General features: G+C 34.6%; 1 protein-coding gene across 29 annotated transcripts in view; it reads left to right on the forward strand.

Annotated features, from left to right (window-relative positions):
- MEF2C (myocyte enhancer factor 2C) overlaps positions 1-16,102 on the forward strand; it is a 170,480-nt gene that overhangs the window by 54,305 nt on the left and 100,073 nt on the right. For 15 of the 29 annotated variants that reach the window (XM_055112222.1, XM_034959812.3, XM_055112213.1 and 12 more), the window contains one exon: positions 11,262-11,457. In XM_055112222.1, coding sequence (XP_054968197.1) covers positions 11,404-11,457 — 54 coding nt within the window. In that variant the 5' untranslated portion in view covers positions 11,262-11,403. The remainder of the gene's footprint in view (positions 1-11,261; positions 11,458-16,102) is intronic. The other 14 variants (XM_034959815.3, XM_057302262.1, XM_055112218.1 and 11 more) reach the window with 1 other exon arrangement.

A 16,102-nucleotide genomic window follows, 5' to 3' on the forward strand; every position in this document is an offset into this window, starting at 1 on the left:
AGAAATTTTGCATTGTATTTATCAGATTCTTCATGGTGTTATCCATAGTTAGCATTGTGAAATGAAAAGAGATGTTTCAACCAGTGGCCATTGCCATCATGAAATACTCACATTTCAAGGGAAGAGGGATGCTTTTGGACTCAATTGATGTCAATTTAGAAACATTTTGCATTATGCTATATTCCTAGAGCTTCAAAGTATTTATAATTTTTATAAAATTATATAATATCAAAGTGAAGGAAGCAAGTTTACACAATTGGTGTATGAAATTGAGTTGTATCCATCTGAATTTTTACAAATGAGTGTGGTTTTGTCTTTTATTTGAGCCTCACAACCTCATAATAGAATGTGTATGTTGTTACTATTCCCACTCTATAGAGAAAGAGACTGGGGTTTAGAAAACTATGACTTGGCCAGGCTTGTACCACCAGTGACAGGCACAGTGACGGAGTATTCATCCTCCAAATAATGTCTGACTCCATCGTGGATTAGGGCTTTCCTCAAACGTCATCTCCTCAAATAACCCCTCCCTATAAATCAGCCCAATAGATAGCCACCTCTCCCCTTCTCCACTTCATCACCCCTTGGTCCATTCCACTGCGATATTTTCTCTATAGCACTTCTGTATTTAAAATCATCATATTGGTGCACTTGTGTGTTGCCCTTTTTCCCCTTAGAACGTAAGCTTCATGAAGACTGAGACCTGTTTTGTTTTCAGTGGTGTCCCTGGCACGTAGCATCATGCTTGACAACTTCATGTCTCTGTGACTAATGATTGAATTTTGTCATTGATACCTGTGATATTAAGCATCATGATTTTGGCTCATGGTATACCCCATTACAGTGATTTAGCCAGGGTTTGATTCCCATGTACTCCAACCTGAAATCTACAATCAGAATACACCAAGTATGTTACATGTAATTGGTCTGCTCCAAAGCTGTGGCAGGTAGCGTGGACTGCATCCTGTTAGAGGACCTGAACTCCATGTGTGTGCCTTAATCTCATTTCTGACATTTAACTGTCACCCTTCCTGCCCACCACCCTGAGAGAAGTTCTGAAGTATTCGAACAGTGTGTTACACAGCCCCAGCATGTTTTACAGTGAGCCAGGGCAGTCATGGAGAGGTCTCTTGTTCTGGAGTTTTGCACAGATAAAGGGAGGATATAGTTTTGAGAGGAATGCTATAACTACAAAGTGCATCCTGAAGGCCATTTAGCTCACAATGAAGGTCTGTGTTTTAAAATAGCACTATAACAAAGTAACTACAGAGTTTTGGCAAGGGCTTCAACTATTTATAGAACTAAGTAAGGAATAGTAAATAGTGCCACAGTACCCAGTTCTCCCTTGCCATAACCCCAAACTTATAAGAAGCACTATAACTATATTTTTCTACTTAAAAAAAATCGTAGTAGCCATTATCAGTTTAACTATACGGAAGCTCAGGCTGAGATTTCTTTTTTAAATGCATAGTTTTGATTTTCAGCAGCTGCACTGGGTCTTTAATCATATATTATCTTTATGAAGCCTTTTTCTAACATATGTTAATTGGCTGTTTTCTGTGACAAATTATGAGCTCTTACTTTGATGAGGTTCAATTGCAATCATGTTGGAGTCGAGTACGTAGAGTTTCCACCCCTGCTGGCTCCTCAAACCACTACAAACATCCGCACGTCACTACAGTGCTGAGTAATGGCAGGATTTGGGCTGGCTGATTTCTCTACAGATTTTTTTTTCCACAGGATATTTTCAGCTTCTTTGTACTAAATCTGTTGCAGGGTTTGCCCTTTTTAGCAGAAGCATGCTCTAAAATTAACATCAAATCTTATTGGAGATTACTATAATACATGAGAAATATTTCATAATTCAACATCCAGTGTCTGTTCTGCTTTGCTAAAATTTTAGTACATTTATTACACATTTTTAAAAGTCAGTCAGTTGTAAGGCTGGAAAGTATTTTCTAGATCATCAGCATTTTGTAACAAATATTTTGAATTTTCCTCTTTTGAGAGGGATACAGTTATTAAGTGAACAGATGATCAGGTATATATTTAATTATCATAAAGAAAACACACATAATGTTTTTCCTGGCATTACCAAATATATCACTATGTTAAAAATTCCATTGTATTTTCGTTTTTCTTTGCAGTTACATCTGTTGGTCGAGTCATAAGAACAATTACATGTCCCATCAAGGCTAATGTCCTATAAGATGCATAGCATGTATTTCAATTCTCTAACAGTTTTTAATGTATGATTAGGATGAACAGATATGTTCTAATCCATCTGCTCTGAGAACTGTGACAGCCTGCGTCAAGTACCAGCAGATGATCAGTGATAGCCATAATTAGAATAGATATAAAAATACAGTGCATTTGTTTATATTCACAAGAAAGTAGGGTAATTGATTAAAGCCTTCAGAACCTGTGTCAGACACCAGTCATAGTGGGATTAATTTAACTGTTTCTGCTTTGACATCAAAATATTCTAGGTAAACTGCTGCAGTTGTTCAAAATCTAAATCTATGGATCAAATTTTCATACAGGTATTAGACTTTAGAATCAGATGAGCCAGATGTGAATAGGAGCTACTCCTCCTCATGAGGCTGTTTTTAATCAGTCATTTCCCTGGAGTAGCACACAATCAATGAGCTCTAAATCCTGAGGCTACCTGCGCTTGTAGGAAGGCCTGGGAACATCATTACAGAACTTACAATTGGGCACATGTGAAAAAATTAGAGCAGAAATTAAGGGTAAGAAAGGTTAACTTCAGAAGTCTTACTTTGGTACTGCTTTTTTAGAGGGAGGTAAAGAGATAATTTCAAATGCTAAAAAAAAATAGAATATTAAGCCCAACTTCTAAATGCAGAGAATTTCTATTAAAAGATCATTATAAGCAAGCCAAATAAAAGTTATTATTGATTTATGTTAGCCAGAACTGTTTAAACACGTGTATTATTTCGAGAATGTACATGTGGGTCCATTTCAGGATGAGTAAATAAATGTAAAGATTCTTTTTCGCTAGTACCTCTGCAGCTGTATAGAATGGCTTCAGAAGTCCTATGTGATACTTTGGTGTGCAGTCAATTGACACACTGTGTCTGGAGCTAATGTACATAAGGAAATTTAGTTCCACTTGATAAGACACATGCTTAACTGGCTTTAAGAAAATAAACCAAGGTAAAGAACAATGTGTGAATGAAACAGAGAACTTGGCACTTGACTGTATGGAAGCCCATGAGCCATGTGGTTTAATTGGGGCCAGTTGGGATCATTTAATGATTGCTGTCAGAAGATCAGATTTAATTCTCCTTATAAGAAGACCACAGTGGGATAGAGTTAAACAAATTGTCATCAGAGGTTTCAGATGAACAAAGCCTTAATTAGGTTGATTAGGATGCTGTAAAAGAGATGAAGAGAAATAGAAAAATTGATGAATCACTGAGTTCCATGTTGAGCCACATATAATAGCAATATCATATATATTTTCAGAGATAGTATTATAGCATTTTGAACATCACATATTTGAGCATGTAAAGTTTCTGTGTAAACCTTCTAAATGTGAAGGTTTAGAGATAAAAATAAATGACATTCCACTTAAATAACAGATGATTTATCTAGCATTTTCTCTTTAATGTACAACAAAAACATTGGCAGGGGGACAATGGTATTTCTTCCCATTTCAAGGTCATCTTTAAATGTTAAGTAAATTGGAAAATAAATAATGAAAGAAGCAAATTATTTTCAAGGACATAATTTTCAATCATTTAACATAATATTTGAATGCAGAGTAAAATAAAGCTTTTACTGAGAACGTCCTTTTAGGCATTCACACCACGATCTTAATAATATTGTGATTATTTACTGGTGATAATACTCAAGACAACTCAGGTGTCTTAAAATGTACTCTTATTGTTTTATTTACACATTTTGACAGACTAAAATGTGTTTTTCCATGTGCTGTGCACACATGTGCACACATGCACAAATGTATCAGTAAGACTGAAATATGTGTTCAACACTTATAGGCATATGAGAAAAATATTTTTAGAGTATTTCCATTTTAATCATGAAATATGATATATTAAAGATGAAGAATACAACGAACATAATTTTTTTCTAACAGGGTCATGAGATGCCTGGGAATTTAGATGTTTTTATCATAATAGCATGAAAATCTATAATAGCAACATCTCCAACTTCTAGCCTAGCTTGCTTTACAGACTATTTTGTTTGACTGAGGTTGATGTTGTATAGTGCTTAACTTGCTTTGTTCAATAACAGCAACAAAAATCCAGCTGCATGTGCTTACTGAGAGGTTAGAGCTGGGGAACAGAACACAATCTGATGTTAAATTGTAGCTCTTGCTTTGTCATAAGACAGTGCAGGCTTTACCTTTGTGGTGAGCCCTACCACATCACTCAGAGGCCTTTGAAAGAAAACATGGTGGCTGCACTGTTGTGAAAAATTAGAAAAACAAAGACATGATAGAACCCTGAATTAATTACCTAATATGATGTGGAAAGACTAAAAGCTGTGGTAGGGTTGGATAGCACAAGGTTCTTCACATATTTAGACCATTTGGAGTTTATTTTGGCATGGGAATAGAGAATGCTGTTTTAGCTGCAGTGTGAAAAAAGTGTCCAAGACAAAATAGACCATGGATAACTATGACAGGGAGACTGTGCTTCCCTCACAGTTATTAAATTGTTTATAATGCAATACAATTGTATAAAGGTATGTGTCTCCTAAATTCTGGAACTGTGTAAATAAAATGATGTATGTCAGGGATAATGGCAGGTTAGGCCCACTTATTAAATTAATTGCAGGGGTTTTGAAAACGAGTTCCTTTTTAGCCTTATTATATTTCTGACATACATTTCATCTCTTTTTGTCCTTGGGGAAAGATATTAAAGTAGGACTAGAAGCATTAATGTAGAGTTTTCAGCAGCCGTGGTCATTGGGAAAATTGATATATTTCCCTAGTTATTTCCACTTTTGCAGCCTGAAGCTCTTCCGTAGCTGATATGTAAGAGAAACTTCTTAATTGTTTTAACACTGTAAATTTATTCTTCATTTGGTGATTATTGTTACAGGATAAATGAGGCATTATCTGTCAGAATTGCTAATCATTAGCTTTGGAAAGTGAGATCTTCATGGTAAATGTAAGGACTACACTGTTCACTTGATAGCATTACTATATGATAGGACTTTCACTTTATGCCTTCAAACGGAAGCAATCATACGAGCAGTAGGCCATGTTCCCAGTACTACTGTGTACCCAGGATTCACATATAGTACCACATGTTATGATCATAACCATCCTACAAATGAAGATTTTTTTCCCAGTTATGGGTAGGGCAAGGAAACAACAGTTCCAAGGGATTAAATAATCAGTCTGGAGTCACACAGCGTCCAAGTACCAAGCTAGAATTCTAACCCTGTCTTTTCTGACCCCAAAATCTATTTAACTTCCAATTCTCAGTATCAATTATTCTAATTCCACATAGGAGATGCTATATAAATGTGGCGAAGTATTAAGTGAGGTTATCAATCTGCTTCTATATAAGCAAAAATAGTAAAATATTTTTAGTAGTAGTCAGTAAAAGTAGAAGCTGAAGAAAAGAAAATACATCAGTTGAGAGATACACATCTTAACTGATTGTCAGTCAACTAATAGTCATTAGCTCTTTCTATATGTTTGACACTAGGGTATATATTGTGGATAAAACGGTGAAACAAACAAATATAACAGATGTTGAGGAAGACAAGCAAACATACAGTTTCAATTGTTGCGAGTGCTGCAAAGGAGAAGGACTCAGTGCTTAGATCTTATGAGAAGGAAATTCGATGTCATCAGGAGGGCGTGGAGTACTTCCTGAGGAGGTGAAACTGAAGCTGAGACAGAAGGGAGGAGAAGTTAAGGAGGTACAAAAGGAAAGGAGCAACATCCAGGCAGAAAGAATTGCCTAGTACACAAAGGCCTAGTGGCAGGAAGGAGAATGGCAGATGTGAGGAAATGGAAAAGATGGTCAACATTATTTGTATATGTGGTACTACGTTACTGAGACTTGAAGATGGTTCGAAATTCATATTGATACTAAATTGGAATAAATTAGGAAAATAAATTGGCATATGGCATGATGGTATTTATCTAGTGGAAAAGAATAGCTGTTCTTTTATTACCCTTAGAAGAATGAGTCTTGGGTATGTGATTTGGAAATAAACTCAGATTGCACTCATAGCTAAGGTAATGGTATATTTATAAAATACATGGTAAGCTTAGAGAGAAATGGAGCAACTTTCAAGGCCAAAGAAATACTCCTCAACTCAAGACATCACGCAGTCGAGCATCAATAGGAGTAGTAATTTGGTTATATCTTTTGAAGTTCAGAATAGCTCCTAATGGAAAAAAAGTAAAAGTTCTGCCTGTTCCTTTTAACCAAAATATAATTGCATGCTTCATACATTTTATCAAACAAATCACAAAATAGAAACCTAAATGTAACTAGATGTAACATATTGAGCAAAGTTTTCCACTTAAAAAGATAATGAATCATTTAATTATTTGATTTAGCAGTACTAGGTTTGCAGCAACTGGGCTTATGATCATTTTTGCCCCTTACGATGTATCCAGCTTGTATTTATTTAACAGTATTATTTAGTGTTGTGTGATAGAGTGTGCTCAGTTTTCAGCTTTGAGTTTTTACAAAACATTACTTGAGGATGCTAGTGTTAGTGAAAATGTAAGTCAATCAAAAAGATCTGCTAATATGAATCAAAGAAAACCGGAATTTTTTTTTGAAAATTGACATCACATATTTCAATGTTTTACCATTATTCATAGGCTGTTTTTATTTAAGTGACTGCATTGTACTTATTGCAGCAAAATACATGCTTTGCAAAGATAAGTTTAGCAGAAGAGAATTAATTTCTTCCCACATCTTTTAATGTGGCATGGCAGTTTCATTCTAAGATCAAAACACATAACTGAAGGTTATGTTTAACTTCTAAATCAAAGTGTTGTGGGAAGATGATTGAAATCTGATGATGACTCAGATACGCTTGATATGTGGTTTTCTTCCTACAGAAACCTTATGTAGAATGCCATTTCCATGTTAGAAAGAACCTAATAGTGAGGAGATTAAATAGTTTCACTATAGATGCAGAGTTTGTGTTATTCACTTTGGTTCCTAGTTTGAATTTTTTTAAAGAACCTCGAGAGACTCAATAACCATAAGAATCTTTTCCCCCTCAGTATATCTTTTTTTTTTTTTTAATGTGGGAGCAAACAAATGATTAGCATATTTTACCAGCATGCATTGATTTTTTTTTGCCGGTTTTCATAATTCTTTTTTTTAACCAAAAGTTTTAATGTATCTATTTTGGTTCTTTGCTTGCATATTTTTCATTTGCCTCAAAGGGTAAATTCCAATTATATGACTGCATTAACTGTGTACGATGACTTTTGTAAGGCCTGGTAAACAATAACTGAGATATATCTGCTATTTCAATGAAGTCAATGTGTTTGTTTTCTTATTTTCATTTCTTAAAGCAATCATAATAAAACACTAACCTAGAGCTGACATGAATTTTTCTCAGGTGTTTTAAAGATGGAAATTAAAAATCACGCCCCAGGTCTGAATTGTCCTCATTGTCCCTTATCTGAACCTCTCCAAGGCCTCTGTGTGTGGGGTGTGCAGCACAGCACACTCAGACGGTTCTGCTCAGAGAAGGAAGTGGAGAGTTTTGGTTCCCATTTTACACTTCTGGAACAGTTTAGGGAAGGAAGCACCTTTACACCTTTTATTGTTCGTGGTTGCTGACATCATATCCTTCCCTGACCAGTCTGTGTGCGTGTTTCCTGCCATTCTGTCAAAATTCTTCTGTGCTACTGGGAGAGATTTGTAGGAGGGAAGGAGGGAGGAAGAGGGCAAGAAAGAGTGAGGGAGGGAGGAGGGAAATGGAGGGGGGAGGTATGTGTCACTCAAGGGAACTTGTTTGTAAATGAGATAGCCCAGTGGGAGAATGATCTTTAGCATCTGTCCAGAAGAAATTCTTCTCGACTTGGGTCTCAAACCACTTTGCCTTCATCTGCCTGCTTATGCCAAACTCAAAATGAGCAGAAGCCTGCCATAATGAAGTTCCCCTTTTTAGTAAGCAGCCTCATTTTAGTTTTCTTTTATCTGGGTTGGCATTTTTTCTTTAGAAAAAAAAAATGCAGAAGACTGTAACTCTATAGAGTGTAACTATAGTAGAGCATTTCTTCTTCTTTTTTTTTAAATTAGTGATTATTTATATGTAGCTCTGTCATTTTCTAAGAATGCTTCTTTCCTGTGGAAAAAAAGTAGTGGCAAGGCTGTTGGAATTATTTTAAGCTTATGGTTGATTGTACGTAATGAAAGTTCTCAGCATAACTTGAAATTTTACTACATGTAGGCTAGCTGTTATATTCCTTTTTCATATACACACAAAACAGTTTTACAGATTACTAAAGTTAAATAATCTCTTTCTTCGCCTCTCTAGGCCTCCTACAAATTGATACTTGAAACTGACCTTATAATATAGTTTTTGCATAAAAATTAGGTTAGAGAAAATGTTGTGCTAAGAAAACAATGCGTGAGCTATTGTTGACCTTCCTAATTCTTTAAATTTTTAGTGACAGCCTTGAAATGTGGTGACCCATAATCAAATGTTTTAAACCACGTTTCATGATAGACTTTACTTCATGACCAGTTACTTAGTGTCATCATCACCACATATTACTCTGCACGTGTACTTCATACTAAATTTTGGATTTTAGAAATGTTCTGAAGGCAATACCTCAAGAAATATTTATACAGAAAACAAAAGTTTAGTTCTATTGAAATTTAAACTTGCTTCTCTCTACATTGCTTTGCATATTTCAAAAAAGAAAATATATTCAATGGCATTTTTATCAACCACTTATATATACATAGATACATACACACATTCTCTTTGGCAAAATTTTTTTCCAGCATGTTTTAAGAAATTTTTTTTAAGTCCTTGCTCTGCTCTTTTTAAAAATGGTCTCATTCAAAGTTGTGAAATATGGGGTGATGATATGGAGGAACTCTCCTAAGTTTGGTTCATCAGGAACTCTCTCTGTCTTTCTGAGACTTTTCTCCAAGGATGTTTTGCTGCTTGTTTGGTTATTTGTATTTTGAAATCAGGATCTGTAGATGTTCTTGTCTCTTCTGCCTTATCACCACACTCTAATCTGCTCACCCTGACCTTCCACCTTGAAGTGAATAAGCGCTTAGGCAGGCATAGTCCTGTAAGCCGATAGTGCCACCGGCCTCAGCTAAATGAAAGGAAAGGAAATTGTCCTATATGCATTTGCTGTGGATTCATGGATTGGCTTTCTGTGATAGAGAAAGCTTGTTTGTATCTTTGGGGTGTTAAACGTGCATGGGAAATACCATTCTAACACACTGCTTGCTTCTAAGGTAAGACTATAGGAAACACAGGAAAGTTGCCCCATTGAGTTACATTTAAGACGTTTTCTAAAAATAGATGGACAGTGTCTAGCAACATCAAATATATGATGCAATTATGCTTTGTGGGTTTTTCATATTTTAATGTGATTTCAATATGTTATAACTATTTTTATATGTATTTGTCAAATGTGGGTTATTTCTATAACTCTTTAAAATTTTGAACCACCTCCAACATTTAAAATTACAGCTGGAGCAATAGTTTTTGATGAGCACTGTGTGGTCATAATGTTACTCAACATACATATTATGAGAGGCAGAACTGAGCTGCAGTTTAGTAGAGAGGCGTGGGGCAAAAGAGAATGGATAGTCTTAGTATTTAAGCAGCACTTAATCCACCAGAACTAATTATATCATAATAGCTTCTGCAATTAAATAATCACCAAAAACTAAAAAAAAAAATACCCAAGGTGATAAAGAATTTAGAAATTAAATTAAAGAAATCAGAAGACAGCTAATGGTCAGACCGAATGTGTAACAGCCTTCCTGTTCCAAGAACTTTGAATTGGAGCCAAACAATCTATTAAATAGCCAGGACATTGGCTTAGCATTACATAATACATGTGGGAATTTATCAGGTCCGTTGTCAGACACCAGCTAAAATAAACAGGGAAATTCTGAGCAGTGTGTAAAGTTGTTGCATTCATTGACCTAAAACGAAGTAGAATAATTGGAGCTGTTGCTTGAAAAACCCATTGTGGAATGCTTTCTTGTTAACTTTCACATTTCAGAGCAGTTAACTTCCGTTGTGTTCAAATATTTTCAGATGTAATTTAAAACCAAGTAAAGTATGTACTTTTAATATTCTGGGTTTCTTGGGCTTATCTCATGTTATTGATGATCATTTCTCTAATTTTAATTCCTGACCCAGAGATCTCCAGTATGTAATGTGAAGCTTCTGCAATTTTGTATCTTACTCCACAAAGACATGATATGTCTGTTTCTAAATATTTAAATTTAAAGGAAGGATGGCTTGTTATAAAAAATATGGTTATAAATTGAAGAATAATCTTAATTTTGCACCATTTATTTTGTGTCAATGCTTATCTTTTTTGATTCTTGTTATCTAAGATGTAGTTTAAGGGCTTTCAAAAAGAAAAGATCTCACTGCTGATAGATGCTTGTAATCTAAGATTAAATATTCCATATTATTTTTACGGTGTTCTCACAGCAATCATTTTTTTAAAGTAAGATTAAAGGATTTAGATTTAAATTAGTTGACATTTACATATATCAAATAGCACTTTCATAATCGTCCATCCTATTTGCATAACGAGGGACGTTATCACCTCTGCTGTCAAAACAGGAGATTGTTTTCCCTTCAGAAATGAATTAGCTGCCCTACTTAGCATACACAGGTACATAAAGGTTCATTAACTCTCTGATTTAGGTAATTTTTCATAACAGAGGGGTGAAATTGTCACCTAATTTCATTAAAAAGATTAGGAAACTTTTTACAAAAAAAAATACATTTCAAGTGTTAGTCTTTAAAAAAGCATAGTTTGCATCATTTAAATGACTTTTTAAATTACTTATGAGATCATTTTAATTGTTAAAAAATAAAACATTCCTACTTGATCTGCTCCTGTCTGTGATATACCATATACTTTTAACAAAAAAGTTATTTTTATTCATTTTATTGCTTTAGCTCCATGTAGTTTATTTCCTTGATAAAATTAGAATATGATAGTTCTTATGAAACTGACTTGCTGTTAGAGTGGTATTTAATTTTTCTTTTTTGTTCAGCAGGAACGAATGCAGGAATTTGGGAACTGAGCTGTGCAAGTGCTGAAGAAGGAGATTTGTTTGGAGGAAACAGGAAAGAGAAAGAAAAGGAAGGAAAAAATACATAATTTCAGGGACGAGAGAGAGAAGAAAAACGGGGACTATGGGGAGAAAAAAGATTCAGATTACGAGGATTATGGATGAACGTAACAGACAGGTGAGTGGAGTAAACTTTTTTTGTATCATTATTTATTAATTATATTTTCTCCACATATGTTAAGGGTACAGAAAATATCTTGAATCTGTAAATATCTATTAAGAGAAGTTTGGGTTAATTAAATGTGGCCAGTTAAAGTGCTGATAGTCTCTTATATATAAAGGAGAAAAAAATCACTTTATCTGTCAGAATCATAGTTTACACATTTGTGATTATTCACTTTTTACTTCAACACGAATTTGAAATGGGAAGTGTAGTTGTGTGACATGAATAGCTTGATAATTAAGAGTTAATCAGCATAACATTGCTACATTGCACGCATCATCAAACAAAGATATTCTTATATTCATGGGAACTAGACCTTTTGTGGTCATTCACTTAAAGGTTTATAATATAGGATAAATATCCTGTATGAAAATGGCTTTCATTTTATTCATAGTAAATGAGATTTTGAAACACATCCAAACATTTTAACATTGTGCTGACAACAACAACAAAGAAAACACCCACACAAGATATTAATAACTTAAAACATATAGGCAAGGACTATCGGTTAATTCATACCATTTTAAATCTGAATTTGATAAACATAGAGGCAGATGGTGTTACAATTTTTTTCTAGAATGCCAATGATAATGTCTGTGTGATACAATTAATCTGTTGTGAAGACTTTACACATTCAAATGCTCAATTCGGCATTAAAGACTTGTATATCATGAATGCCTGCAATTTGACTCTATTTTTCTTCACACTAGGGGAGAGTGGATTTAGTTAGGCTATGTAAGGACAGTTGGGTAGTTTGTATAACGTTAAATATCAAATAATGGTCCTGGGAGAAATTATAGTACTGCTGGGTCCCAACCATCTCATATGGATCATGGAACCTGCAGAGAAGACGTTTCTGGACTGTGGAAGAGAGGAGTGTTTTGCCTACTTTTCGGTTACACTGAAGAAGGCTACACAGTAGCCCTGGGGACAACCACCAGACTGTAATTTCCCCACAAATGTAGACACTCATGTCCTCTATTGTCCTGTTTTGTCTTCTTGGACATACAAATAGGACTAGAACTGATTGATTCATTTTTTTAAATGTAATGTTTCATGTGTAAACTATAATGAATAGGAATTAATTATTTCTTGCATCAAAGTCAGTATGCCATTAACAAGTAGAGAAACTTTTAGGTTTTCAAGTTTATACTCCTCTAAATTATTATATATTTTCAGGTACACACAACTTGAACTATTTTTGGCTGCATGTTTAGCTAGAGGGTGAATAATACTAAGATTTATGGTGGATTCCTTTAGTGTTTTCATGCACATCGTTTCTTGCTGTGGATCAAGCCAAAGAGCAATCATTGTGTCAATAGAAAACCGCTATTTTTTAATTGGCCTATAGCTTGAAATTGAAATTAAGACTGAAATATTGAATGTCATGTAACACTGTTTGGACCTTGTTATTTGGACCAGAACCTACTTTGAGTATAGTCAAAAACATATGAATTAGCATTTGCACTTTATTACCAATACCAGATAATTTTTAGGTTTATGATATTCATTATATCTTCTTTTGCTTGCAAAGTTAGAAGAAAATTTTTGCAGGTTGAATTCATGAGCTTTTATTATGCTTTATTAGAAAAAACAGGGATACAAGATTTTTTAATTTCTATTTTTAATTATTATGGGTACATAATAGTTGTATATAATATGGAATACATGTGATGTTTTGATACAGGTATACAATGTGCAGTGATCAAAATCAGGGTAATTGAGGTATACCTACCTCAAGCATTTATCATTTCTTTGTATTAGGAACATTCCAATTCTACTCTTTTAATTACTTTCAAATATATGATAAATTCTTGTTAACTGTAGTCACCCTATGTACTACCAAATTCTAGATCTTATTCATTTTACCTATTTTTGTATCCATTAAACATCCCCACTTTATCCCCTCCCCACTCCATGCCCAGCTACCCTTCCCAGCCTATAGTAACCATCAGTCTACTCTCTATCTCAGTGAGTTCAATTTTTTTAAAAAAAAGTTTAGCTCCCACACGAGTGAGAACATGCAAAATGTGTCCTTCTGTGCCTGGCTTATTTCACTTAACATAATGTCCTCCAGTTAGTTTCACTCATGTTGTAACAAATGACAGGATTTCTAGGGATACAAGAATTTTAAAGCCGGGAGTGGTAGTTCATGCTTGTAATCCCAACACTTTGAGATGCAGATCACTGGAGCCCAGGAGTTCAAGACCAGCCTGCGCAACATAAGGAGATGCAATCTCTTATTTTAAAAAGTTAAAAAAAAATTAACTGGGTGTGGTAGTGGCATGCACCTGTGTTCCCAACCACCTGGGGACCACTAGGACCCGAGATGTCAAAACTGCAGTGAGCCATGATCATGTTACTACTACACTTCAACCTGGGCAACAGAGTGAGACCCTGTCTCAAAAAAACAACAAACAAACAAAGAATCTTAATGTCGCACTTTTGAGCTAATAATTGAATATCTTTTCTTTATTTATATATAGTTGCAGCTACAGTGGCTGTTACCCTCATCCAGGTTAGAAGTCATAATAACTTTAGAAGAAGAAAACTTATTTAAATTCAGCTTAGTTTGACTTATCATTTTTTTAAATTCTGAAGACAGATTTCTTGATTTTATTCTTTAGAATTTAGGGTATATTTATTCTTTTCTCCAGTCTTTAGATACAGTAGTCCTGTAAGTTCAATACTTTTAAACAGAATTAGTAAAATTGAAATCCACCATGTTTTAATATATATTTCAGTGATTATTTTAGAGGCTATTGACAATTTCAAACATCTTACATATAAATGCTTGTCTTGTGCACCTCTCACCTACTATGAGAGCAGTTGTAAGAGTCATTTGGGAAAGAGCCTAAATTATGTAGGTCACTTCTAATAAACAAAACCAGCAAATCTGAAACAGCGTATCATACCGTGTAGAGGCACCCGTAACCTGGGCTTTCTTTCAACTGTGTATTCACATGTTGCAAAGAAAAATGCTTTGCCCTCTTTGAAGCTGCCCCACTGTAGACTGTCCAGTAGAACCTCACGCAATGGCTCACTGTCATCTTTTCTTAAAAGTTGTCAAAGACTGCTCTGCCATTGCACTTGTTTATTTAGCTATACACAGAACAAGTTATGTTTTTTCCAGAAAAAGAAATACTGACTTCAAGTGTGAAATGAAATATTACAGCACTGATGTGATAAGTTGTATATCATTAAGAAATAAAACTGTTGTGAAATAGAATGGCTGTTTAAATTGAATTTTACCTTTACTTTAGCTGTCTTTCATAATGGAAGCAGGGAACAGCTCAAATTCAGAAACATCAATACATAAAATAGTTTAGGTGAGAATAAAAATTGACAGCTCAAATTCAGAAACATCAATACGTAAAATAGTTTAGGTGAGAATAAAAATTGACAGCTTTTTTATTTAAAAAATTTTTTTGGCATTTCCAAGTTTACAAAAACTATTTCTTTCTTAGTTTCAAGCTTAGACAACATGGATTTCTTAAGCAAGTATGTAAAAATAACATTATGAATTGTTAATTTATCTTGCAGAAATTTTCAGACAACCTAATAAAAGTAGTTACCAATTATGTGCCAAGAACTATATATATATATAATTACAATCAATTTTTATTAATAAGTCCCATTTTATGGCTGAATAATTCATTTATCTGTGAAATCAACAAATATTACTAGACTGCAGTGTACCTAACACTAAGTATTCAGTGGTGAACAAGAATCTCATCCAGCTTATCCTCTGCTTTAGGGGTTCAGCGAGCTTTCCTGTAAAGGACCACATAGCAAATATTTTTAGCCTTGTGAGCCATATAGTTTTTGTCTCAACTACTCAGCTCTGCCCTAGTAGTCTGAAAGCCGTATGCAGTATGTAAATGAACCTGTGTGGCTGTGCTCCAATAAAGCTTTACTGACAAAAACAGGGCGTTTGGATTTCACTTGTAGGCTACAGTTTATGGACCCCTGATTGAGTTACACAGACATGAAATATAAAAATATATAACAAAAATTTCACTTATATGTGCTATGAAAGAATAATAGGAGGTACTTTATTTACATCAGGGTTGGAGAAAGGCCTGAGGAAGTGCTAAAAGATGAGCTAAAAGATGATTCAGAGTTAGGCAGGTGACAGCATTCCAGAAGCAGTATTTGCGAAGTTCCTTAAGAGAGGAAAGAGCTTGACTGAGGAGCTGAAGGAAGATCAGTGGGACTTAAGCCTGGTGTATGACTGTAGAGAAATGAGAGAAAAGATTGGATGTTAGACAGGACCCAGATATTGCAAAGCTTTGAAGGTCCTGTTAAGTTCTAAATAACTGGCTCAAGATTGTACAGTTAAAATTGGGAAGTGACCAAGATCTGAGCCCGGATCTCTCATATTCAACACGAAACAAATTATGCTTTTTAAAATTATGTCATGATGCATCTAGTGTAATATAATAACTAAGAGCATGGTTTTGTGTCATTACTTTTCCCAATTATATTATACTGCATCCAGTATAATCAAATGGCTAAGAGGCATAGTTTTTAGAGACACACAAACTTCGTTCTTGTCCCAGTTCTGCCACTTACTAGCTATATGACCCTCTAGCAAGTT

This window comes from Pan paniscus, chromosome 4, assembly GCF_029289425.2.
Source record: "Pan paniscus chromosome 4, NHGRI_mPanPan1-v2.0_pri, whole genome shotgun sequence".
In the NCBI taxonomy this organism is placed as follows: domain Eukaryota; kingdom Metazoa; phylum Chordata; class Mammalia; order Primates; family Hominidae; genus Pan; species Pan paniscus.